This window comes from Bos grunniens, chromosome 8, assembly GCF_055505025.1.
Source record: "Bos grunniens cultivar Pamir isolate PY7600 chromosome 8, Bosgru_T2T1.0, whole genome shotgun sequence".
Lineage (NCBI taxonomy): Eukaryota > Metazoa > Chordata > Mammalia > Artiodactyla > Bovidae > Bos > Bos grunniens.
The window spans coordinates 51,276,786-51,302,055 of NC_141172.1; the positions used below are offsets into that span (position 1 = coordinate 51,276,786).

General features: G+C 38.7%; 2 protein-coding genes across 19 annotated transcripts in view; one reads left to right on the forward strand and one right to left on the reverse strand.

Annotated features, from left to right (window-relative positions):
• The window catches only part of GCNT1 (glucosaminyl (N-acetyl) transferase 1), a 220,675-nt gene that overhangs the window by 162,889 nt on the left and 32,516 nt on the right, over positions 1–25,270 (forward strand). For 4 of the 12 annotated variants that reach the window (XM_086415603.1, XM_086415599.1, XM_086415610.1 and 1 more), the window contains 2 exons: positions 12,510–12,728; positions 13,653–13,758. Coding sequence is in view for 9 of the 12 variants with exons in the window: in XM_086415599.1 (XP_086271725.1) it covers positions 12,510–12,592 (83 nt within the window). In the remaining 3 variants the exon portion in view is untranslated. Of the gene's footprint in view, positions 1–12,509; positions 12,729–13,652; positions 13,759–14,129; positions 23,652–25,270 lie in introns of those variants that run through there. The other 8 variants (XM_086415602.1, XM_086415606.1, XM_086415607.1 and 5 more) reach the window with 5 other exon arrangements.
• The window catches only part of PRUNE2 (prune homolog 2 with BCH domain), a 295,098-nt gene that overhangs the window by 4,132 nt on the left and 265,696 nt on the right, over positions 1–25,270 (reverse strand). For 3 of the 7 annotated variants that reach the window (XM_086415566.1, XM_086415567.1, XM_086415572.1), the window contains 7 exons: positions 20,668–20,770; positions 19,875–20,006; positions 18,722–18,808; positions 14,175–14,273; positions 10,829–10,864; positions 10,244–10,282; positions 5,715–5,762 (listed from right to left, as the gene is read on the reverse strand). In XM_086415566.1, coding sequence (XP_086271692.1) covers positions 5,715–5,762; positions 10,244–10,282; positions 10,829–10,864; positions 14,175–14,273; positions 18,722–18,808; positions 19,875–20,006; positions 20,668–20,770 — 544 coding nt within the window. The remainder of the gene's footprint in view (positions 1–5,714; positions 5,763–10,243; positions 10,283–10,828; positions 10,865–14,174; positions 14,274–18,721; positions 18,809–19,874; positions 20,007–20,667; positions 20,771–25,270) is intronic. The other 4 variants (XM_086415568.1, XM_086415569.1, XM_086415570.1 and 1 more) reach the window with 4 other exon arrangements.

Here is a 25,270-nt window from a genome sequence, read left to right on the forward strand (position 1 = left end):
ATTCATCAAAAGTACATTTCTAACGTGAAAAGTTATAACCTTGCTACTACGTGTATGACCCTGGAAACATGAGGCTAAACGAAAGAAGCCAGCCCTAAAGCTCATGTGACTGCATTCATAGGAAAGGCCCAGAACAGGCAGATATAGTCAGGAAGTAGGCTGCTGGTTGTCAGGGACTTGGGGTGAAGGGAAATGGGAGTGACAGAGTAATTTACAAGTGAGGAAAATGTTCTAAAATTGATTGTGGTGTTGCTTGCACAACTCAGTGACACTGTTGAGCCACTGAACTGTGTAGTTTAAATGAGTAAATTTTATCTCAATAAAGCTGTTTTTAAAAAGCACAACTCAAAATCACATTGAGGTACTACCTCACAGCCATGAACATGGCTATGATCTAAAAAAATAGGAAAAAAGTGCTAACGAAGATGCTGAGAAAAGGAAACCCTTGTGTACTGTTGTTAGGAATGTAAATTAGTGCAGCTATTAAGGGAAATAATATAGAAGTTCCTCAAAAAATTAAAAATAGAACTCCCATATAACCCAGAATTCCACTTCTCTAGATATATATTTAAAATAACGGAAAATGGGGACTCGAACAGATATTTTTACACCCACGTTCATAACAGCAATGTTCACAAAAGCTAGAAAGAGGAAGCCACCTAAGTGTCCACTGATGGATGAATGGATAGCAAAATTTGGTGTATACCTATAATGATAGGTTGCCATTTCCTCCTCCAGGATAATGAATATTATTCAGCCTTTAAAAGGAAGGAAACTAGAACATAGATGAACCTTGAGGACATTATGGCAAGTGAAAGAAGCCAGTTGTAAAAAGACAAATATCGTGCAATTCCACTAGAGCAAATTTATAGAGACAGACAGTAGAAGGGGTGGTGTGTAGTGGGGTGGGAGTTGTGATGTAATGGGAACAGAGTTTTAGTTTTGCAAGACCGAAAAGTTATGGAGATTGATTGCCCAACATGAATGTACTTAATATTACTGAATTGTATACTTGAAAATGGTTAAGATAGTATATTTTGTGTTAGCTGTATTTTATCATATTTTAGGGGAAAAAAAAAAAAAACCTAATAAGCCAAGTGCAAGCATTACCCTGGGCCACCCATCCCTCCCCACAGGCAGAGGCCACCTTGCTCCCGAATCATCTGTGATTTCCATGACCGCACATGCTGGGTTCTGCGTGCTTCTGAAGAGTGTGTGTGACATGTCCCTGGGTGTGAGGGACCGGCTTTCACCTCCAGGGTACATGTTGGGGACTTGTTGGCTGTGACTCCACTGTTTTCACTCTCACCCTCCAACACTTTCTAAAGCCAAAGGATTTGCCTGAAAAGGGCACAGCTACCTTAATGAGATGGATTCTTATAATCTAAGAAAAACTTGTTTTTAAAGAATGTCTCCTGAGTTTGGTGACCAAAATGTAATAAATGTTTTCTCTGAGAGTCTATTTCTATTTTGTATATAAGTTCATTTGTATCATTTTTTTTAGACTCCATATATAAGTGGTATCATATGATATTCATCTGATTTAGTATGATAATCTCTAGGTCAAGTGAAAATAATCTGAATATGTATACACACACACACACACACACACACACTGAATCACTACTATACACCTTACACTGACACAACATTGTAAATCAACTATACTTCAATTAAAAAAAAATATATGAAAAAAAGGAAAGAGAATGTCTGTTGAGTTTCCAAATATCTAGGGAATAAGCCGAAAATGTCTTTGGGCCACTTGAGTCTTTCTTCTACCTCTTGTGAACATATCACAGTTTTCTGACACCTACCAGAGAAACTGACTACAGCCAGTGAACACGCAGAGGAGGAAATGAAAGAAAAATGTTCTGTTTGAATCGGGCAATTTGGGAAGTATGTGCGAATTTCGCTTAGATCTGCCCTTCCTCTCTCTGGAGGGAGGGAGGCCTTACATTTATATGTTGCAAAGGTTACTGTGCTTTACTTGTGGAATCTGCAGCAAATGAGCCCTGTTCATTCTCATAGTTCTGCAAATAAAGCTAACCCATCCAGGGTACAGCAGTAAGGCATACTCCTTTGAGGTACCCTCAGCAATTCTACCATTTCTTAGCCCTGGGGCCTTGGCCAGGCTACCTGTCTTTTCTAAGTCTCCATTTCTATATCTGCAAAATAGAATAGCTTGCTAAGGATTAGTCTAAAGTGTTTTCAATTATACATAATGAACATACAGTACATGTCTATTATTAGTAGCAGTAATATTAGTTCAGTAGTAAGTGGAGAAGGCAATGGCACCCCACTCCAGTACTCTTGCCTGGAAAATCCCATGGACAGAGGAGCCTGGTAGGCTGTAGTCCATGGGGTCGCTAAGAGTCGGACATGACTGAACGACTTCACTTTCACTTTTCACTTTCATGCATTGGAGAAGGAAATGGCAACCCACTCCAGTGTTCTTGCCTGGAGAATCCCAGGGACGGGGGAGCCTGGTGGGCTGCCGTCTATGGGGTCGCACAGAGTTGGACACGACTGAAGCAACTTAGCAGTAGCAGCAGCAGTAGAGTAAGTAATAGTAACAGTTCAGTGTCTCTGAAATGAGAAAACCATATCTCACTGCTTAATTACTCTACTTGCAATAATCTTCTGTCCTTTGGGAGTTTTCAAACCCAGCCATACTGACTATTAGGAGAGGCCAGGTTGTCATGGATATTAATCTCTTTTTTATGCCCTCAAGGATCTGACTTGTTTCCTTATCAACAGGGTTTTTACCATAAAGGTGTCTGTCTTCTTTTTATCCACTCTGACCCATCAATCTTTTTCTAATATGCTTTTCCAAAAAACAGGTCCTTTTGTTTTTGCTTCAAAAATGTGTTTCCCAGCTGCAGTTATTCCCAAAAGAATATATTAAGTTTGACTGATGATTGGAATTTTATTGGTATTTACATGGTGGTGGCTCAGTGTCTTTCATAGACCAAGAGAATATTTATTAAATCAAAATTTGGAGCACACTGTCTGAAAAGTAGAATCTGGGTCAAAATACTTGAAAGCATCTTTAAAAGTTTAAAGTATACATGGTCACTTTGTTTCACCATCAAGGCACCTGATAAAAATCTGAAAACAACAGACCATTTTGAAGCACTTCATTTTTCATACTGACTTTTTTGTAAACCTTTTAGGGTTTAATTTATCCCTTCAGGTTTTGGTACACAAATGCTGAGAAACTGAAATTTAATCATCGAGTTTATGGAAAGAGCGAGAAGATAGTCAAAAGTGGATGCTTTTTAAGTAAATCCAGGAAACCACCTGAAGATTACAAGGCAGCAGTGGTCTTGTGGAGCTAATGAAGCTATGGACAACACTATTAATTTAAGCCTCCCCGCACAGACCCACTTCTGGACCATGTACACTTTTTATGTAAAAATATAAAAAGTCATGTTGCAGGTTTTAGGAGATGAATGAAAAAAATAAAATCCTAACCTGAGTGTGAAGGAGACAAACATCTGGATTACTTTTCAAAATAGTATGCTTTGGAAAAAAAACTTAACTTTTAATCAGAATTCAAACATGAAAGGAGCATTCCTCACTGGGCAGATGGGCTTCACTTTCTATAACCTAATTTTTCAGTGAGACATAGTAACTTTTTGATAATTTTCTATAGGCTATTTTTGGCTCCTAATATGTGTTAAATGAGGTTTTTTTGTTCTTTGTTTTTTACAAAGTATCAGACAACATTGTTTAATGATAAGCCTGTTTTCTATAGGAAAAGTGGGAGATGGACTTAACCTTCCCTTCTCTCTCTGAGGAAATGAGAGGCCATGACAGCATCAGCACACTGTACGTCTTATTCTTGGCCTAATTGAGCTCCTTGGAAGAGTCTTTGCCCATTTTTCAGCTTATCCATTTAATACTAACTATAGAAGGTGTAAAATGCTTCCACTCAGAAACTAGAAGGTAAATGAAGCCTCTTAGTCTGATGCTAAATAAAGCCAGAAATCCAGAGCAGGAAGTCAGCAAAAAAAAAATCTTGGCCACTCTGGCCCCTCATCCCAGATCTCATCCTCCACACTGTGATCATGTGCCTGGTAAGAAAGAGCTTAGGAAAGAGAGGGCTGATGAAAGGGGAAGCAGGGAGACTAATATTTTCTAAGAAATGGCAAGTAACATTAACAATTTGCATCCCCCCCACCCCCATCCCCATGCCCAGCCCTGGAATGAAGCCCAACCAGAAGCGGTGTTTTGCCCTGTTCCCAACCCAGACAGCCTCATATACAGATGGGGAGCAAAACAGACAAGGCAAGCAGAGGAGTGGGTAAGCCCGAAGATGTAGCAGCTGTAGGTTAGTGAGGGACCTTCTGCCCACGCAGCTCGTTAGCTGTAGGTGCAGGACTCTGCTCTAGGGGGCGCTGCTTTGCTGAGAGAGGGATGATTTGCCAAAAAAATTTTTTTTAGATGGACTATGGTATTTTTGTTTTGTAGAATTTTCGCGTGGCAGTTTGCTCGAAGCAATTGCTGTCTTCATCTCAAAAAGGTGGGACCAGTAAAACCTTCAGAAAAGTAGCTGTGCGATTTCAAAGGTCTTCTTTAAGGCTTTTGTTCTTTGTCAGTAAAGACCTTCCCTTGAGTTTTTGTGCATAAACTTCCTTATAAGGTCACCGTGGCAACTCCCGAGCCAGTGCACCGGGATTTTCCAGTTTCCCTTCAGACCTCCTCCAGGGAAAAGGAGGTCACTAGAGAACAAAAGGTGACAATAGCGGATATATTTAAATGCGGATCTTTGCCCCTCCTTCTGGATTCCTGTGGAGGAGGACAATGTTAAATTCTCCACAACCCACACCCAATTAAGAGCCCGTGATTGGAGGGCCAAGTTCTCTCTGAGAACATGATAGTGATCACAGCTTATTCCCTGAAACTGACGGGACAGCAGTGAACCCTTTTGTTTTAGGCTTAAATTTTGTCCTCCATGGTTAGATCAGAGGTTGAACACCCATTCCAGCATCAAGGCCACCTGTCTCTGACTTTAAAACCACAACCACTGGGTCTGGAACTGCACTGCAAAGGCTCCAGTCCCAGCTCCGGGCCATTCTTCAAGTTGAACAGCTTATCTCTCTATGCTGCTCTTTCCTTATCTGTACAGTGTACTTCCTTGGCTTGTTTTGAGGATAAAAATGAGATAGGGTGGGTGCAGCTTTTTACTTAGAACTTGGCACATGGTAAACACATGCTCAATTTTTATTTCTCACAGGATGAGGCTAGATGGACAAGATCATTTCTAAAGTTCCATCCAGGCTGAGCTGCCTCTTGAATTTTCTAAATAAGGATGTTTTCTCTCCCACCCACCAAAATAATAATTTCAAATGGAAGTCCCTACTTTCACTAATTAAAATATGGATGATGTAATTCAGAAAACAGTTGGATTCTTCTTGCCCAAATGCTTTTACATCTGGCTCTAATATTCATTTTCTCCTCATTTTGGGGCTGGGAAAATAGAACACCAAGTAAAGACTTGGGTTTTCCTTAAGACATCTAATGGTGATCATGAATGAGATGGTGTTAAGCTGACACATTTCTTTTTAAGTTTATAATTTCAGGCATAGAGAACGTGAAAGCTGAACATCTAAACGGTGTTTACCCAATCCTCAATGTATTTTTGTCTTTCAGAGCCCAGCCATACAATACAATGAGTAACCACATAATTGTTATTGATGGTGAATTCTTACTCCTTCTCCATAGAAGACATTTCTGGATCATTGTAAAGGCAGCTAGTTCTGAGTGCAAGGGGAAAAAAAAGGAAGCAGTAAACATTCTCTCTACTGTTACCACTTTATAAACAGGACAGATTTGAACTTTTTAAACTGGTTAGACAACAGAGGATAAGATGGTTGGATGGCATCACCAACTCGATGGACTTGAGTTTGAGCAAGGTCCAGGAGTTGGTGATGGATAGGGAAGCCTGGCGTGCTGAAGTCCATGGGGTTGCAAAGAGTCAGACACGACTGAGTGATGGAACTGAACTGAAACTGATTAGTGTGGTCCCATTGCTACTACTGAACACGTCTAATCTACGCCTGAACAGACGATGAGACTAAGCTCTGATTCTTTTACCGTCAGTTTTGCAAACAGTAATTGCTCCTGATTCAGAAACATAAAAGGAAGATTGAAAACTCCCAAGACCTCCATGTCTCTTCTATCCTTGTTATTTTCTTCCTGACTTTTAAATCTATAGTGTTTGGTGAACAGAGTATTACAAATTTTTATTTGTAACCCACATAATATAATATTTTATGCACAAAGGACAATCCCTCTAATTTTATTCATATATGAACCCAGTTAACTTGCAGTTTTCACAACAATGAAGATTTTCCAAGACACTAAAAGGGAAAATGCCAGTGTCAGCTTTCCTTGGTATTGTCACAAAAAATGTGACACAGCTCAGCTGTGTTCTGGTCAAACAAGCCAGTCCTGACATTAACCGAAACTGATCATGTCCAGAAAGAAACATGTAACCATAAAATAAGGAGAGTTTTATTACTGTGTATGAACATGTTTATGCTTGTTTGTGTAATATTAAGCTGCTTTTGATATTCTGTGAGATTCCTCTGTTAGCAAATTTCAAAGTTGCTTTAATTTCCAATTATACTTAACACTTCAACTTTTTACTTTTCCCCCCTCTGGTAAATATTTTATTTTCAGCAAAGAAACACTATATTAAGAGATTCTGCACTTCCCTGGTGGCTCAGACGGTAAAGAATTCGCCTGTATTGCGGGAGACCTGGGTTTGATCCCTGATTTGGGAGGATCCCCTGGAGGAAGGCATGGCAACCCACTCCAGTATTCTTGCCTGGAGAATCCCCGTGGACAGAGGAGCCTAGCGGGCTACAGTCCATGGGGTCACAAAGAGTTGGACAGGACTGAACGACTAAGCACAGCACAGCATAGCGCTCCTTTTTATACGTGAGAGCTCCTTCTGTAATGTGATAATTTCACAAGCAAAGGTTTCTGTCTACACATAAGAGGTGTGGTTATTAACGTTAGGTATTTTGCAAATGGCAAAAGGCTAGTTCCTTGAGAAAGTCAGAAGGCTTTTCCCCCTCACTCCCTACCCTTCTCTCTGGTGGTGGTATTTTTATAGAAGATAGTTGGCAACTCTAGTGAACGGGAACAGTCAGGCAAGCATTGACAGTGTGCTAGAAAAACCTAGTAAAGCTGAAATGGAATCAAGAAAAGGCAGGCAGTCTTCTAAACCTAGCGTTTCTGCTTTTTAACTTTGCATAACCCTAACCCTAACCCTAACCCACTCCAGTACTCTTGCCTGGAAAATCCCATAGACAGAGGAGCCTGGTAGGCTGCAGTCCATGGGGTCGCTAAGAGTTGGACAGAACTGAGTGCCTTCACTTTCACTTTTCACTTTCATGCATTGGAGAAGGCAGTGGCAACCCACTCCAGTGTTCTTGCCTGGAGAATCCCAGGGACGGGGCAGCCTGGTGGGCTGCCGTCTCTGGGGTCGCACAGAGTCGGACACGACTGAAGCGACTTAGCGGCAGCAGCAATCCTTCCAAAGCAAAGAGCATTTTACAGTTCATGTACTACTGTCACTCCAAAGGCAACAGATAGATTCCTCCCCTTCTGCAAAATAAGAATGACTCTCTATGTACAATTTATCCTTTTTAAAATATTTTCTTTCCTGTTCAGAATTTAAGGTTTAAGGGAAAAATAAGACTGGCTGAGGGAATCTCCTTCTGAAAGTCAGTTAGAGGTGAAGGTGGTATCCCTAACGGGGAAAGGGTGAATGTTTAAAAACACTAATAGGACTAAAGCCAAACACTGAACAGATAGGCTTTGTTCCCTGACAGGGTATATGTTTGCTTTTGTTAGAAACAGCCTGAAGCTTTCTAGTTAAGGTCACGTGGAAAGTCAGGGGGCATCTGTTCATAAGAGGAACCTGTAACCATAGATCTGCAGTGATTATGTTTTCTGAACATAATTGGTCCAAGGATTGGGGGACCACTTCAGAGGCTCAAAGGTAGTTAAGAAGATATAGTTAGCGTGCGGAAATGGTAGGATTCTGTGGGATTTCGATCATCTGTGGGGTCAACAGTAAAATTCTTTCTCCTTCCACATTTTCGGTTCCTCATAGCTATAATGTCACCATCAGAAGAAGTAAAATTAATGGGGAATTCGGACAGATGGCTTACCCATTGAATTCAAAGCAAGAGCATCGACTTCTGAGGACAAATCTGATTAGTTTTATTCAGCCAGACTCTCCAAGCAAGGTCCTGAGACTGGCAGTATTGGCATTACTGGGAACTTGTTAGCAATACAGATTTTCAGGCCTGCTGATCAGAAACTTTGGGGGTGAGGCCCAGGACACTGTAGGTGATTCTGATGTGCTGTTAAGTTTGAGAAGCACTGCGCCTCAGCAGTGATCTTAGTCTTATGCACATTCACCAATTGATGAAGCAGAAATTTATTGAGCATCTACTATGTACTAGGCATGAGCTTGCTGCTTCCTTTAGGAAGGCGATCAAGACATCTCAGGACCAGCCAAGACCATTTAGATCTTTGGGGAGAGGGTCTGTGGAGGTAGATAAGTAAACCATGAAGAATTTGAGAGAAAAAAGAAAGCTACACAACTAAGCCAAAAGTGATAAACGTTCTCTTATGGTAGCTAAGCAGGAAGAGTAGAAATATAGAGGGAAGGTATCTATTGAAGGAGGCAAGATTTTAGGGTAATAATGAGAGCACATGACTATGACTCCATAGTGGGTTTGGCTGGAAAATTACTGATGTTCCCTCCCTATATTTTTGTCTTGAAAACAGCTTCTTAATTTAATAAATCTGTTATCCTAAAAAAAAAAAAAAAAAAAAGACTTTGAAAGGGAAACTAATTGCTCGCTATCTCTTTGCGGAATCTCATGACAGTGCAATTTGAGCACAGATAAATGCTAACAGGGTACACTGTACCACTATATAGGCACATTTAACGGTAATCTACACTAATGCTAAGCTTTCTACGCAAAAACCTTTCCTTGAATTTTTAACCCAAAAGATCCATGCTTTAGGTAAATAATTCTACAGATTACCTGCTACAAACATGTAGGGAAAAATATTTTAATGGATTGTTTTCATGACGAACTGGCATTTATATCTATATAGGAAAAGCTTCACTAACTTAGATCTTACTTATTCAGAATTTGTAGTTGTTTAGACATTGTCCAGGCTTTCTGCTTTTGCAATATCTATTAAAATAGGAACAAGTTATAAAAATTAACAGTGTAAGCAACTTTTGCAATGGAGAAGCTTGATGCAGCAAATATTCTTGTTTATATTTAACAGTGTCAGAAAAATTATTTGTGAACTGGAAATCAAATTACTGGATGTTCTTTAGAAGAACTGTTGAGTTGACTTCCTATTGATCTTACAGCTCTGTAGACGCAGATATTAACTTGCAGATTTTTACTGAGCAGAGATGCAATAGTTTCTGTCCAGCGGAAAAGATCACCCTGAGGTACAGTTTATTGCCCTGTTGAACATTAATCAATTTTGTATCTAAACCAACATTTTTATCCTAATATTCCTTTATAAATTGCTTATAGATATCTAGCTTTTCAAATACTCTTTGAACTGGTTTTTAACAGCTTACTGGTTCCTTGGTTAAGTAATTAGTTGAATAAAATTATTGGCATGTATTCATTTTATATTTGCATTAAAGTTATGATTTTGCTATTTTGAAAACTATAATAATAGTGAGCAATATTTTTTGTACTCATGCAAATAAGTCAGAAGCTGTTAGTTAAGCTATATTTCCCAGTCACTGAATAGTAGTTTTTTAAAAAATATTGGAAATTCAGGAATTTGGTTCTATAGAAGTATTTCACGTTGCTACCATTTTTCTGCATTAGTATGAGTTAGTGAGGTTTTATTGCCTCAGTCAGATGATGCAAGTGATCATCTAGCTGTTACACTATTCATGGCACTGCCTGTGATGTGTTTCTTTTGCTGTGGTGCCTAAAATTGCATATATATTTTAAAAAAATGTTTAACAAGATAACCACGATCATTAGGGGGACAAACAGATTGTAGTACAAATAAGAGAAATTACATCTATCATGGAACAAAGGAAACTTTTCAAGGGCAGCACTATTATCAGGATGCAAGAATAAAACACCAGGCATGCAGGTTCTCCCAATTCATTCCTGAAATGCAAGCCAACATCACTGCCAGCTGCTGAATGGAAACCAAGTCTTACTTAGCTGCTTCAGATGCTTCCCTCAGATCTTCATCCAGTCTGCATGAGCAAAAATTATCAGTGTAGAAAAGAAACAAGAAGCAAGCAGAGCGTGAGAGAGTCACAAAAAAGAAGTCAAAGCAGAGCCAAATGAAAGTGGAGCGTATGTACTTTTAAAAACCAACCTTTGGAGCCTAAGACACATGCCTTCAATTACATATGGTGTTTTAGGAACTCCCAAGTCTGTGTTTATGTACGTTTCCTTTGCAAAGTCCTTCATAAAGGGAGATACAAAACTTGCAAGGAGACTGGAAGCATGCTGGCTGAAATAAAGCTGAAAACAGCCACAGCAGTTGTCAGGGCTAGTTAAAATTAGCTTGCAGCCTGGGCCAAGTCTGGGATGTATCTGGTTTAGTAGGTTTCAGTTGCAAATTAGGTTGACCTCAACAGCTTTAGACACACGACAAAGACTGGAAATGATATACTACAAGGGACTGATACCAGGACCTCTTCCTCTGGTAGCCTGTTGAGGTCACCCACAAGTAAGACACTGGTGTACACACACACAAAGGATCCAGCGTGAACTGAAGAACAGGAGACGTTTACCTCACACTTCTCTTATAAGATCTTTCTTCATCGTACCTTACAGGATAAAAAAACGAATGCAATGAGGAAAATGAGTGGACAGATGGAAAAAATGACAGGACAGTCAAAACGTGAGAGACGAACCCAAATGATAGTCAAATTGCCTTTGGGGAGGAAACCTATTTATATTCAATACAATCAATTATTTTGAATTTATAGTTATATACAGCCGATCCTCATGATTTGCAGATGGAGTGTTCACAAACTCACCTACTTGCTAAACCATAGTTGCAACCTCCTAAGCAATACTTTGGCACTTTCATGGTCACTTGTGGACTTTAACAGAGTGCCCAGAAATTTCAGTCACCTGCTGTGTGGGTTCCCAGCTGAGGTGGAGCCCAGTGGGGCTCTGCCTTCTCGTCTCAGCTCTCACGCTGCAAACAAATGGCCTTTTACAGTCTGTGTCATGGCATGTTTATTTTTATTACTTTTGTGCTTTTTTTTGCTGGTGATCTCTTTAAGAATGTTCCCCAAACATTATGCTTAAGTATCATCTAGTATTCCTGAGTACAGGATGGCTGCCATGGGCCTTAGGGAGGTATGTGTGTGTTAGATAAGCTTTGTTCAGGCACAGGTTATAGTGTTGTTGGCCCTAAGTTCAAAGTGAATCAACAATACAGATCAAGTAAGGTATCTTTAAACAGAAATGGACATAAAACAAGGTTGTATGTTAATTGGCAAAGGAGAATGCTGTGACCAAGCACTCACAGAAACTTAGCCCCGTGTTCCCCCTGAAAACAATGGTTCAGTATGTTATTTAGATCTGTAAGAACATCACTGCCACAAATAACAAGAACTGACTGTAATCAGTGATTATAAACCTGATTTCAGATGGGGCTCAATTTTCTTTCCTTTAAGCCCTTTGATGCATTCTATCCCAGCTGAATATTGGCCTTGGGATTGGATGAGATCCTGCTCTTGTGTAATGGGAAAGAGTTATGGTTTGTTACCAGTTTGAAAATGGCATAATATGAAAATGATGCAACAAGGGTCAGTTACAGAAATGAGAGAAAGGACAGCCAGAGGAGATGGATTACGAAAGACAGGACACATGGGGAGGATATGCACGGTTGTAAGTTTCTTCCTCCAGAAGAAAATCTTTCCAAATTGAACCTTCCTTTGGAGGAAACTTTTCCCAAATAGAAAACCTGACTTGTAGATGAATGAAAAGCACCTCAGGCAAGTTTAACTTCTCAACTGAACTTCCCTGTGTGAACAGTAAGTTTGGAAGGACTGATGCCGAAGCTGAAACTGCAATACTTTGGCCACCTCATGCGAAGAGTTGACTCATTGGAAAACACCCTGCTGCTGGGAGGGATTGGGGGCGGGAGGAGAAGGGGATGACAGAGGATGAGATGGCTGGATGGTATCACCGACTCAATGGACATGAGTGTGGGTAAACTCCGGGAGTTGGTGATGAACAGGGAGGCCTGGCGTGCTGCGATTCATGGGGTGGCAAAGAGTCGGACTCAACTGAGTGACTGAACTGAACTGAACTGAAAAGCAACACAATTACAATAAATAACATTCTGGCTTGTCAACTTTGTGCCAGGTGGCTCCTCAGTGCTTTATGTTCATGGTTCTCATTCTGTTCTCAGGACCTTGCCATGAATTAATTGCTCCTTGTTTTCTCATTTCACAGATGCTGAGGCTGAGACTCAGAGAGTTCTAAATAGGATTCCTGAAGTCTCAGAGAGGCAAAGTGGGAAGAAGGTTCAAATCTAATGCTGATCCTCCAAAGCACATTCTCTTCTCTTGTTCCCAGTGCCACACTGGCAGGGAGCATACTCACTTAGAAAGTGGCCAGTGGTCATGTCCACTTGAAGATGGAATATCCTTGTCATCTTTTGCATAATAGGAGGTGGGTGTGCTAGTACTTTTTTTGGAGATGGGGTGTCTTCTTTTTGAGGCAGCAGGCCAGAGCTGTGAGTTGTGCTGGTCTGGGGACTCTATAAAGCCAGTGAGGATTACATCCACCATCAGGAGCTTATGCATGCTCAGCTTGATTCAGCTAAGCCAACTGGCAGTTATCAACCCAATCTGTATCTTCTGTTCACACCTGATATTGGGATGCAGGAAAACCAAACTTGCAGCTACTTCTGAGCTGTGACCCAGAAGGGTATGGGTATTTATTTAGATGGATATTTTATCTAAATATACCCCTTATATTTATCTAAATATACCCATTATTTAGATGGATATTTTACAGGAGGTAAAGAAATCTGGGAATTTTGATTCCAGGCTCACCTGGATTTAAATTCTAGTTCCATCTCTTCCTTGTTCCTGCTCCTACTTTGCATAAGTAAACATCCCCTTCCTAAGTGACATTTCTTATATGTAAACAGGGCGTTTTCTCTGAGGATTAAATAAAGGATATAAATAAAGCATTTCTTGTACCCAGAACAGAAGACATGCATTAAATGGGAGTCTTTTCCTTCCAGTTTCTGTGCCTTTTTTAAGTGAGGGAACTCTTTTTTTGGAAGCCTGAATTGGGAGGTCCATTCTGCTCTCCATCTTATGGAGGAAGATAGGGTATCCTTGACTGTTTTCTTTGAGTTGATGGTTACCTTCCTCCCACTTTTAATCACACAGAAAGCCAGTAAATTAGACATAGTGAAAGAAAAACATGATCGACAGTAAACGATAGTTCTTTGCAACAATTAACCAGTTAGGAGGGTTCATTTTCCAGCATCACATTTTTAAGCCCCAGCTCCAAGCAGTTGACTTTTTACTATTTTTGCAGTATAATCCTACAATTTTAAGTATCCGTGCTTTCTACCTACAGGCTTTATTTACCAGGTCCTGAGTAAGGAAGTCATTCCTGACTGCACCACCCACCACTCTGCTTTATCTTTCACCTGGAGGCAACCATGAAGAAATCAGAGAAAGGGGTAACTTTTCTCTCTTTTCCTTGGGTCAAGCAGATAAATTACTTTATATAAGGCAATGAAGAAATCCAGGCTGTGTACAAAATCTACCTTTTGTGTGGCATGCAAGACAGAAGTAACAAATACACTGATTAGTGTTAAATTTATGCTTTCCCCAAAATGGTAGTAAATTCAAGGTGAAAGTGAGCAAATCTCAATAACACCATAGAAGATCATGTGAAAGTAGATCTACAAGAACAGAACAGTTATCTCTAGGTTATAAGAAAAGAAATATATTTATTGGAGAATATTTATTATTTGTTTTAAATGTAAAACAAAAGATAAGCATTTCCCCATATTCCAGGAGTCAGTTATTTTCTCATCTCCTTCTCCAGACATGCAGTATTTCTTACCAAATCTTCAAAACCATCAGGACTTACTTGATGATGCTCTCTGGAATATGGATGCAATCCATTGGGATCAGTCCACTGAGTTCTGCTAAACTACTGACGTATTTAATTTTACTGCTGAATTTGGAACTTGAAAAAAAGAAAAGAAGAAAGATTTCAGTCACTTCTCCATCCCTCAGACTTCTGCCTCTTTTTGAAAATCCTTATCTCCTTGCCCCCAGCACTCTGACTTAGAAGAATAGCTATATTATTTGAGTTGTTACTATGTGCCAGACTCTGTTCTAATTGGTTAATATATATTAACTCTGGGGATTTTCCTGGTGGTTCAGATGGTAAAGAATCTGCCTGCAATACAGGAAACCCAGGTTCATTCACTGAATTGGGAAGATCCCCTGGAGAAGGGAATGGCTACCCACTCCAGTATTCTTGCCTGGAGAATTACATGGACAGAGGAGCCTGGCAGGCTACAGTCCATGGAGTCACAAAGAGTCATACACAACTGAGCAACTAACACAGACACATATTAACTCATTTTCTGTGATAGCCTAATGAGGTAGGTACTATTATCATTCTCTTTTTAAAGATAAGGAAATTTAGACATAGAGAGTTAAGTATTTGCCCAGATTTCACCTTCAGTCAGTGGCAGAAGGTGCCACTTACCTATAATGATTGGCTGTTTTATAAGAAGGTGACATTTTTGTATTACTAGTGTAATAGCAAACTAATTCTAAAAATATATCATTCCACTTGAAAGGGAACTTGATCAGGCATCAAACTCCCTTGAATGGTCTCTAATGAAAAGGCCTCCCCAGTTTACTGAGAAGATGCTGTCAAGGTCACCTCTGCATACATCCAGCTTTCACATTTTACTTGCAGTTTTGACTATGGGCTACTGGCTGTGGCTTGCGAACAGTCACTTCAAGTCCTGATAAGCCTTGGGTGAACACACACTACTAACGATATGCCACATTAGGCCACTTCCTTCCTCTGGAATTTCTGAGCTAAATTTAGATTTTGATTTAAAAAATGGAGGGGGTAGAATAAGAAGGCAGAAGAAGTTATGCCAGGAGGACACCTCCACACTGGAATGTACAGTTTTCTAAACAGCAAAGTGATTCAGTTTCTCATATTCAGATATGTATTTGTAACTGAATGTGAAAAAGAATATTTTTTCTTCTTGGCGTATTGGTACCTGCTATTTCCTCTACCTGGCTTTAGCTAGCCAATCCTATTCTTCAAAACTCACCTTGAGGATGCATTCTTCTGGAAAGCCTCTCTCGATGCAGACTCTCTGTCTTCACGCTTCACCTGTTACCTTAAAACTTACCCTCACTCTGAGTTATCACCCTCCAGCTTCCTTTGTTCCCTCTATTGCAGCTGCTTTCTTGTCTACCTGTGTCAGCTGCCAGGCTGTGACCTCTTTGAGGAAATCAATTGAGCTATTTAATTTCTCCACCTGCAGCACCTAACCCAGTGCTTGACACAGACAGACAGTTCATTTAAAAAAAATGAACTTGAGGAGGGAGGGATAAATTAGAAGGATGGGATTAGCAGATACCAACTACTATATTAAAATAAACAGGTAAACAACAAGGTCCTACTCTACAGCACGGGAACTATAGTCAGTATCCTGCAATAAACCATAATGGAAAAGAATATGAAAAAGAATATGTAACTGAAAATAATACTCTTTTTCGTATTTAGTTACAAATATGTATCTGAATACAAGAAACTGAATCACTTTGCTGTACACCAGAAATTAACACAACATTGTAAATTAATTATACTTCAGTTTAAAAATACATGAATTAAAAAAAAGAATTTGCTATATACCTCTGTCATAGGTGTTACCCTTTAGCAGTGAAAAGACCTATAATACATTTTAGTGACCTCTTTTTTCAGGTCAAAAAATCTGTTACACTAACATAGATTGATTCACAGGGATCTTTAAAGAGGGTTTTATATGCTGAAACTGTAGAACATAATGTTTAAGTACTTGAAATATGTGTTCTTTAGAATTAGGTAGACGCTGGGTTCAGAGCCTGAGTTTATCATTTCTTGGCTATGTTACCACAGACCTGGGGTTGGTAAACTATGGCCTGTGAGCCAAAGCCAACTTATTACTGGTTTTTTATATCTTTGTGCTAAGACTGGTTTTGCATTTTTTTTAATGGTTGAAAAATGATTAAAATAAAACTATTTCGTGACATGTAAAACATTTCAGAAAACTCAACTTCAGTGTTCATAAATCAAGTTTTATTGGAACACAGGGACACTTATTTATTTACACATTATCTATGGCTTTTGTCCTACCATGGCAGAGCTAAGTAGTGGTGACTGAAACTGTATGGCCCATAACATTTAAAATATTTAATATCTGACTCTCTACAGAATGGTTTGCTGGCTCCTGGTTTGAACAATTTATTTGACCTCATTTAACCTTAGGGTTTTTTTGCTACAATACAGAAATGGTAAACAGTGCCTCCTTCAGACCATCATTAGGATTAAATAAAATAATGCATGTAAGTACTCAATAAATGTAAACCATTATTACATGTAATTTACCACAACACTACTTGCCATAATTTAATTATTTTTGTTTTAATTATTGGGGCTTCCCTTGTGGCTCAGCTGGTAAAGAATTCACCTGCAATGTGGGAGACCTGGGTTTGATCCCTGGGTTGGGAAGATCCCCTAGAGAAGGGAATTATTATTATCTTGAAACTCCCTTCAATAAATGTTGAATTAGAATTCTTTCTCATACTCTTGCCATAATAAATATTTACCAAGGAGAAATATATTTATTTTAAAATAGAAACTGAATTATTAAACAAACATCAGTGAATCAATATCAGTTCTAATGTTTGCTTTTTTACTCATTAAAAGTTTGTATAAGCTCTTCATTGTACATTTATTCCTAGTGCCTGTCAAAGCATTTTCTGCTAATCTTAAAATTAGTAGCTTTTTAAAAATATATCTTAAAGGCTTGTATTATGCTTTAAAGTAATTTAAAGAGCTCTCCTGCCAGAGGAAAACTAGTTGAATCCTGCTACCCAGTTGTTGGAAGTAGTGGATGGGAATGCTAAATAAATATAAGTGAACACAGACAAAAAAAGGAGATTCTGGAAGGCACAGAACGCTCAATTTCTAACTTAAAAAAATAGATATGAAACAAGCAACAAAGGTTTACTGTATAGCACAGGGAATTATAGTCAATATTTTGCAATAACCTATAATGGAAAATAATTTGTAAAGTAATTATGTGTATATGTATAATTGAATCACCTTGCTGTGCACCTGAAACATGGTTAACGAACTATACTTCAATAAAATATATATATAGTAATTAAAAAATATAAAAGATTTTAACCTTTAATTTTTTCTCCAGAAGTGAAGTGATCAGAATTTTTCTTACAGATTCATTAATAACACTGAGACAGAAAAATTTCAGTTTATATAATTTGTATTCTGATGTTAGGCAAGTTCTAATTAGCTGATATATACTTGATTCACAATATTATATTAGTTTCAGGCATACAACTTAGTGATTCATTATTTTTATAGACTATCCTCCATTGAAGTTATTATAAAATGGTGCATATTTTCCCTGTGCTGTACACTATATCTTTGTAGCTTATTTATTTTATACCTAGTAGTTTGTACCTCTTAATCCGATACCCCTATCTTGCCCCTCCCTATTCTATTTTTTAAAGCTTTCTAGAAAATCTATAGTGTCCCTTTCATTTAACTGTCTCAGTTTTACTATGTAAGAGGCATATCTTACTTTTCTTTTCATTCCGAAAATGTAAGGTTATATAGCATCTAACATAAAATAGATGATGAACAAATATTTACTGATTTGAAGTGAATTTAAACCTAGAAGGCTCATGGATGATCAAAACAAAGCTCTCAAAATGGCTGCACAGACTCTTAACCCACTTTAGGTGACCTCCATGGTATTTGTTCAGAAGAAACAAAATAATTAAGGTCTGGCTTATGTTTCTGTCCTTGATGTGTCTTTGATTTCCATTGTCATGGTATACTCTACCTCTTTGATTCTTTACAAAATACCATATTTCTTTAATGTGTGTGAAAGTCACTCAGTCGTGTCTGACTCATTGAGACCCCATGGACTATACGTGGACTACACAGCCTGGAATTCTCCAGGCCAGAATACTAGAGTGGGGTAGCTTTTCCCTTCTCCAGGGGATCTTCCTAACCCAGGGATTGAACCCATGTCTCCTGCATTGCAGGTGGATTCTTTACCAACTGAGCTATCAAGGAAGCCCTTATTGCTTTAATAGTACTATCTATACAGAAACCTCACTATTTCATTTTCTGTGTTTACAGCAAGCAATATAGAGATCATGTTTTATAATTATAGGGGAAAAATAATCACTATGAAAATATACTCACTCTTAGAGTCTCTTGCTGGGCAGTCCAAAGTATATTTTCAGGAAAGGCAGAGGCAAAACATATTATCCTAAATACTCTCTTGGTTTATGAATTTTTGTGTAGAGGAACAATGAATTACATACTTTAAAAAACTAGTACTTTTACTGTAATAATGACTATACCTTATAAAAGGTCGTGTAACTGCAAGGATTGTTCGGATGAACCAAGATGGATGAACAATGATGAATGATTTTAAATTCTTCCTCAACCTATTTTGAAAAAGAAAAAAAAATTACTCATAACCTATTTTGAATGGGAATTAAAGTATTTGTGTGTGTGTGTGTATATATATTTATATAAATATTAGGGAATTCTTGTGTAAGTTACTGTCATCTGGTAGGCAGGTATAGAATGCAATGAGATATAATTTGAAACTTGCATAATTCAAACCTCATTTTCCCACAGAAATAAATGTAAAATAGAATGGTCATACTCTTGGAGTGCAAAAATCTATAACCATCATGGCATATTTTTGTTTGACGATGCTATTCATTTTTGTCAGCATTATTTTTTTATATTTTGAAATGAATACCCAGTTCTACTGAGCCTGGGTTTCTTCCTGTGTGTAATGAAAGCATGTGGTTATCTGGCCTTCAGATTAACGTTTTGGATATCCTGGCATATTTTTCAGCATTAGCAGTGCTACTGTATGTATGTTTGGATGATGAACGGATTTTAGTTACTATATCGGGGCACTCGCATGTTGCTTTGCAGGGAGCCACATCCGAGAGGAAGCCATGCTATAGAAAACATCATAGATTTGTATGCTTATTATGAGTTTTCCTGTAGATGGCAACAATGTGTTTGGTTCTAATAAAACCAGTATGAATAGACGTGATGTATCTTGAGGAAGGGGCACACACAGTCACCAAATGGGCTGGAATTAACAGTGAATGTTGAAATAAGGGCACGTGGGTTGCCTGAGTCACAATAACGCTAGTGCACAAAAAGGGCAGCAAGGCCGCATGATACCAGTGAAGAATCGTGGACTTTGATTTATCAGCTCAAATTGCACCTCCATATGGCAAACGCATGAGCATACTTTAAAATGCTTGTCACCAAGTTTGAGATTAGTAACATTTAACAAAATCTGGGGAAGATTCGCTTTATTTAAAATTTGAGTGATACTTTAATATTTTAAAATTTATCATCTCAAATCAGCATTAATTCAATGTTCCTAAATTGTGACTGCATTTTTGGTAAACTAAAAGGTCACTGGAGATGGGAGTTATTGAGGAAGTCAAAATAGTGATTAGCTAATAGAGCCCCACATACCGTCTGTCAATCATCTGGTAACATTTCTTCATCCAGCCTAACCCTGGCATCTTCCGTCTTGGGGTTGCACCATTCAAGTACACAATCATATAGTCTTCAGCTACCATCAACTCTAAAGTACTTATTACATATCTGATCACAGGAAGGAAGAGACGTGTTTTAAGTTCCCACATGATAGAGTTCATCTTATTTCACCATAATTATATAATATTTAAATTACAGGGTGCATAACATTTAAGAATGGTTGCACATATTACCTCTTCTTCTTGAGAAGAATGCAGTTACCTAAGATCACTTCTCTGAGAGTATTACTCATTTATTTGCACAGTTATCTTTTGTTTTTTTTTTTTTTAATGCAGGTACACTTGAAAAGTCTGTGGGTTAGAAACCCAACTTTCAAAAATATCAGCAATGCTATTGTACACTAAAGGACAAGTCAGATTAAATAAAGGCAGATATAAATGAAGTCAGGTTATTATCAGTTGACTAAGAACATGTTATCAGGAAACCAAAATAACACTTCACCCAAAAAAAATGCTACAAAATTTAAAAATATGGGCCAAACTGTGTTCATTTTGTTTTCAGTGCATTCTCCTGACAAAACAGCTCCTCTGAAGCTTTCAGTCTCTTGAGCAATTTACCTTGATACATATTTCATTGACTTTTAATCAAAGGCTTAGAAAATTCTACATCAAATTGTACATCATCTGTTTCCTTTTATTAAAGATGTTCTATCTGCCATTGCATCCCCACAGACATTAACTCAAAACATTTTATTGTAAGCATCACTCACAGGAAAAGATTTTCCATGACATAATGGTAGTCCGCCCGACTGCTGTCTGGCAGAAAACAGGCGGCAAACACAATGATGGCATTTAGGCCGTCCCCATAGTATCCTGGGGAACAAACAAAAAGACATTTGTAACCAACTGAAACTCTTAACAAGATACTATTTAACCTAAAGGATAAATCTGGAAGCCTTGGCAAGTGTATGTATGTGGATGTATTAGATATATCTTTAAGTGACTATTATAAAGACGATATACTTCTGTAAGTATATACACATATAATTATCTTGCAGTGGTTAAGATACAATACATAGTGTGAATATATTTGCATATATAGGGCACCCAAGTATTATGGATGATTATATGTATTGTACATAGTCGTGTAAGTGGGTTATAAATATTCAACTTAAAAACAAAGGATGGTGAGGCAACACATTTTGACTTAAGGGCTTCTAATTTATATAATAAAAAAGCTAATCTGTATAACACTCTTTCCTTTAATTGCTAAGAGAGAGGTTCTATTTGATCCTGTTTAGTATTTCCTAGTTGTAGTAAACTCTGTGTTCCTTGAAAACTCATCTTTGAAACACATGTCTACAAATTTGTCTATAGAATCTCACGTGTCTTCCAGACTTAAAAAATGGAAGCAATGCACTGTACTTTCATTTTTTAACATCCATTTAAAAATATTTGTGATTGTATCATATAACATAGTTCTAGGCTTTAGAAACATTAGAGATTTCGTCAAAGCTTTGAGTAGGAGGACAGAACACACCCTCAAGCCTGATCAGAATTTGGCGTGTTTCACTTTTTCAGAACTCTAAATACCCCTCTGGTGATTACAAGGCAGTAAAATACTGGCTAGATATAGATTTGGATGGGCTTAACTCTCGAAAAGCAGTTTAATGAGATGTTTTCTACAAGGATAGAGAGTATGACTCTGCCACAAAAGAGGTGGGGGAAGAAAGTGATACCAACTAAAAATACATCAAATTATGGGTTTGTGTATATTACTAATTTGAGGCTGCTGCAGATAATGCTACATATCTTAGAAGATGCTACCTATGTAAGTGTATACCTGATGCAACACGTTTGCAAAACAGGACCGCAGTAGCTTCCCTCTGGATTTTTTGCTTTAGTCCCATCTTTTCCAATATGTAGGTATTTTGCCAACTTTTTAAAGAAGGTGGTATGAAGGAAAATGGCATAAGGAGATATATTTTCATACAAGAAGTGTTTGTTCCACAAATAATTTCATTTAGGAAGATTCATAGCTGAATAGAAATCCACAAAGGATAGGGTGGCTTAATGACATTAATCCTAACTCCACTAAAATATGCAATTAAGGCTCAGTGCAATGAAAAAGAGAGTTCATTAAAAGAAAAAATGACATAATGAATCCATCTTAAATACAAGTACAAAAGCATCCTTTTGAAGACATCAGGAGAGGCAAAGACAAGATAGCAGAGTAGAAGGACTTGAGCTCACCTCCTCTCAATGAAAACACCAGAATCACAACTAACTGCTGAACAACCATCAACAAAAAAGACTCAATCCTATCTGCTGCTGCTGCTGCTGCTGCTAAGTCGCTTCAGTCGTGTCTGACTCTGTGCGACCCCATAGACGGCAGCCCACCAGGCTCCCCCGTCCCTGGGATTCTCCAGGCAAGAACACTGGAGTGGGTTGCCATTTCCTTCTCCAGCGCATGAAAGTGAAAAGTGAAAGTGAAGTCGCTCAGTTGTGTCTGACTCTTCGCGACCCCATGGACTGCAGCCTACCAGGCTCCTCTGTCCATGGGATTTTCCAGCCAAGAGTACTGGAGCAGGGCCTATCTACACCCTCCCCCCTCCCAAAAAAAAAAAGATATTTTATACCCAAAGACAAAGAAGAAGCCTCAAGAAACAGTAGAAGGGACTCTTTCACAATATAATCAAATGTCAGACCTCCTGGGTGTGTGAACCACATACTAGAAAATAATTATATTGCAGAGGTTCTCCCATAGGAGTAAGAGTAGCCTGTGGGAGCCTCACATCAGACTCCCCAGCTTGGGGTCCGGTATTGGGAGGAGGAGCCTTTAGAGCATTTTGCTTAGAAGGCCAGGGGCGCTTCAGTACAGCAGTTCCATAGTACTAGGGGACACAGAGACTCCACTCTGGGAGGACACACACAGTTTAATGTGCACTGGGGCCCAGGGCAAAGCACCTACCTACAGGTCTTGGAGGGTCTCCTGGGGAGGCATGGTTGGAAGTAGCTCACTGTGGGCAAGGACACTGGTGGTGGACATCCCAGGGAATACCCATTGGTATGCGCGCTCCTGGAGGTCACCATTTTGGAACTGAGACCTGGGCCCACTAAGCAACCTGCATGCTCAGGCCAAACAGCCAACAGAGTGGAAACATAGCCCCTCCCACCAGCAAGTAGTGAGCTAAAAATGTACCCCTTAACATGGCCCTGCTCACCAGAGGGACAAAACCCAACTCCACCCACCAGTGGGCAGGCACCAATCCCTCCCACCAGGAAGCCTGCACAAGTCCCTGGACCAACCTCACCCACCAGGGGGCAGACACCAGAACCAAGAATTGCAGTCTTGCATCTGGAATAGGGGCTTCCCTGGTGGCTCAGATGGAGGAATGGAGATGACCACAAAAACAGACAAATATCTTCCAAACAAAGGAACAAGATAAAACACCAGAACAACAAAATGAAGTGGAGACAGGCAGTCTACCTGAAAAAGAATTTGAAGTAGTAATAGTAAAGATGATCCAAGATCTCAGAAAAAGAATGGAGGTACAGAGAGGATACAAGAAATGTTTAATAAAGAGCTAGAAGCTTTAAAGAACAAACACAGATGAACAATAAGTGAAATGAAAAGTTCACTAGAAGGAATCAACAGCAGAGTAAATGAGGAAGAATGCATAAGCAAGCTGGAAGACAGAATGGTAGACATCACTGCTGTGGAACATAATAAAGAAAGAAGAATTAAAAGAAATGAGGACTGTAGCCCACCTGGTTCCTTTGTCCATGGAATTCTCCAAGCAAGACTACTGGAGTGGGTTGCCATTCATTAAACACACCAACATTCACATTATTAGGTGTCCCTGGTGGCTCAGATAAAGAATCTGCCTACAATGCAGGAGACCCAGGTTTGATCCCTGGTTCAGAAAAATTCCCTAGAGAAGGGGGGAATGGCTACCCAATCCAGTATTCTCACCTAGAGAATTCCATGGACAGAGAGGCCTAGCAGGCTACAGTCCATGGGGTTGCAAAGAGTTGGACACAATTGAGTGACAAACACTTTTCACATGACAGGGGTCCCAGAAGGAGAAGAGAGAGAGAGAGAGGGCCTGAGAAAATATTTGAAGAGAAAATAACCCAAAATTTCCCTAACATGAAAAAGGAAACACTTAGAGTCCAGGACGTGCAGAGAGTCTCATACATGATAAACCCAAGAAGGAACACTCAAAGACACATATTAATCCAACTGACAAAAATTAAAGACAGAGAAAATATTAAAAGCAACAAGGGAAAAGCAATAAATAAAATACAAGGGAATCCCCATAAGGTTATCAGCTGATCTTTCAGCAGAAACTGCAATCTAGAAGGAACTGGCAGGATTATTTACAGTGGTATAAGGCAAAATCTACAACAAAGAATATACCCAGCAAGGCTTGTTCAGATTGAGTAGAGAAATCAGAAGTTTTATAGACAAGCAAAAGTTGAGAAAATTCACCACCACCAAACCCATGTTACAATAAATGCTAAAGGAACTTGTCCAGGCAGAAAAGAAAAAGCCAATACAAGAAACAAGAAAATTACAAATGGAAAAGCTCACTGGTAAAGGCAAACATGCAGTAAAGGTATGAAATGATCCACACACAAATAATATAACAAAACCAGCAATTGTAAGGAGAGTACAACTGCAGGATATTGGAAATGCGTTTGAAATTAAGAGACTAGCAACTTAAACCAATCTTGTGTATGTATGTATATATAGAGAGAGAGCCTGCTATATCAAAACCTCATAGTAACTGCAAACCAAAAATCTACAATAGATTAACACACAAAAAAAGAAAAAGTAATCCAAATACAATACTAAAGATAGTAATCTAATCACAAGAGAACAAAAAAGGAAAGAAAACCTACAAAAACAAATCTAAAGCAATTAACAAGATGGCAATAAGAACATACATATCAATAATAATTTTAAATGTAAATGGATTAAATGCTCCAACCCAAAGACATAGACTGGCTGAATGTATACAAAAGCAAAACATGTATAAATGCTGTCTACAACGGACCTACTTCAGCTCTTGAGGACACAGACAGACTGAAAATGGGGGGATGGGAAAAGGTATTCTATGCAAATGAAAAAAGAAAGCTAGAGCGGCAATACCGATAGACAAAATAGACTGTTATGAGAGAAAGAAGGACAATACATAATGATCAAGGGATCAATCCAAGAAGAAGAGGTAACAGTTGTAACTATATATACACCAAATGCATGAGCAACTCAATATATAAGGCAAATGCCAACAGCCATAAAAGGAGAAATTGACATGTACACACTGCTATATTTAAAACAGACCACCAACGAAGACCTACTGTCTG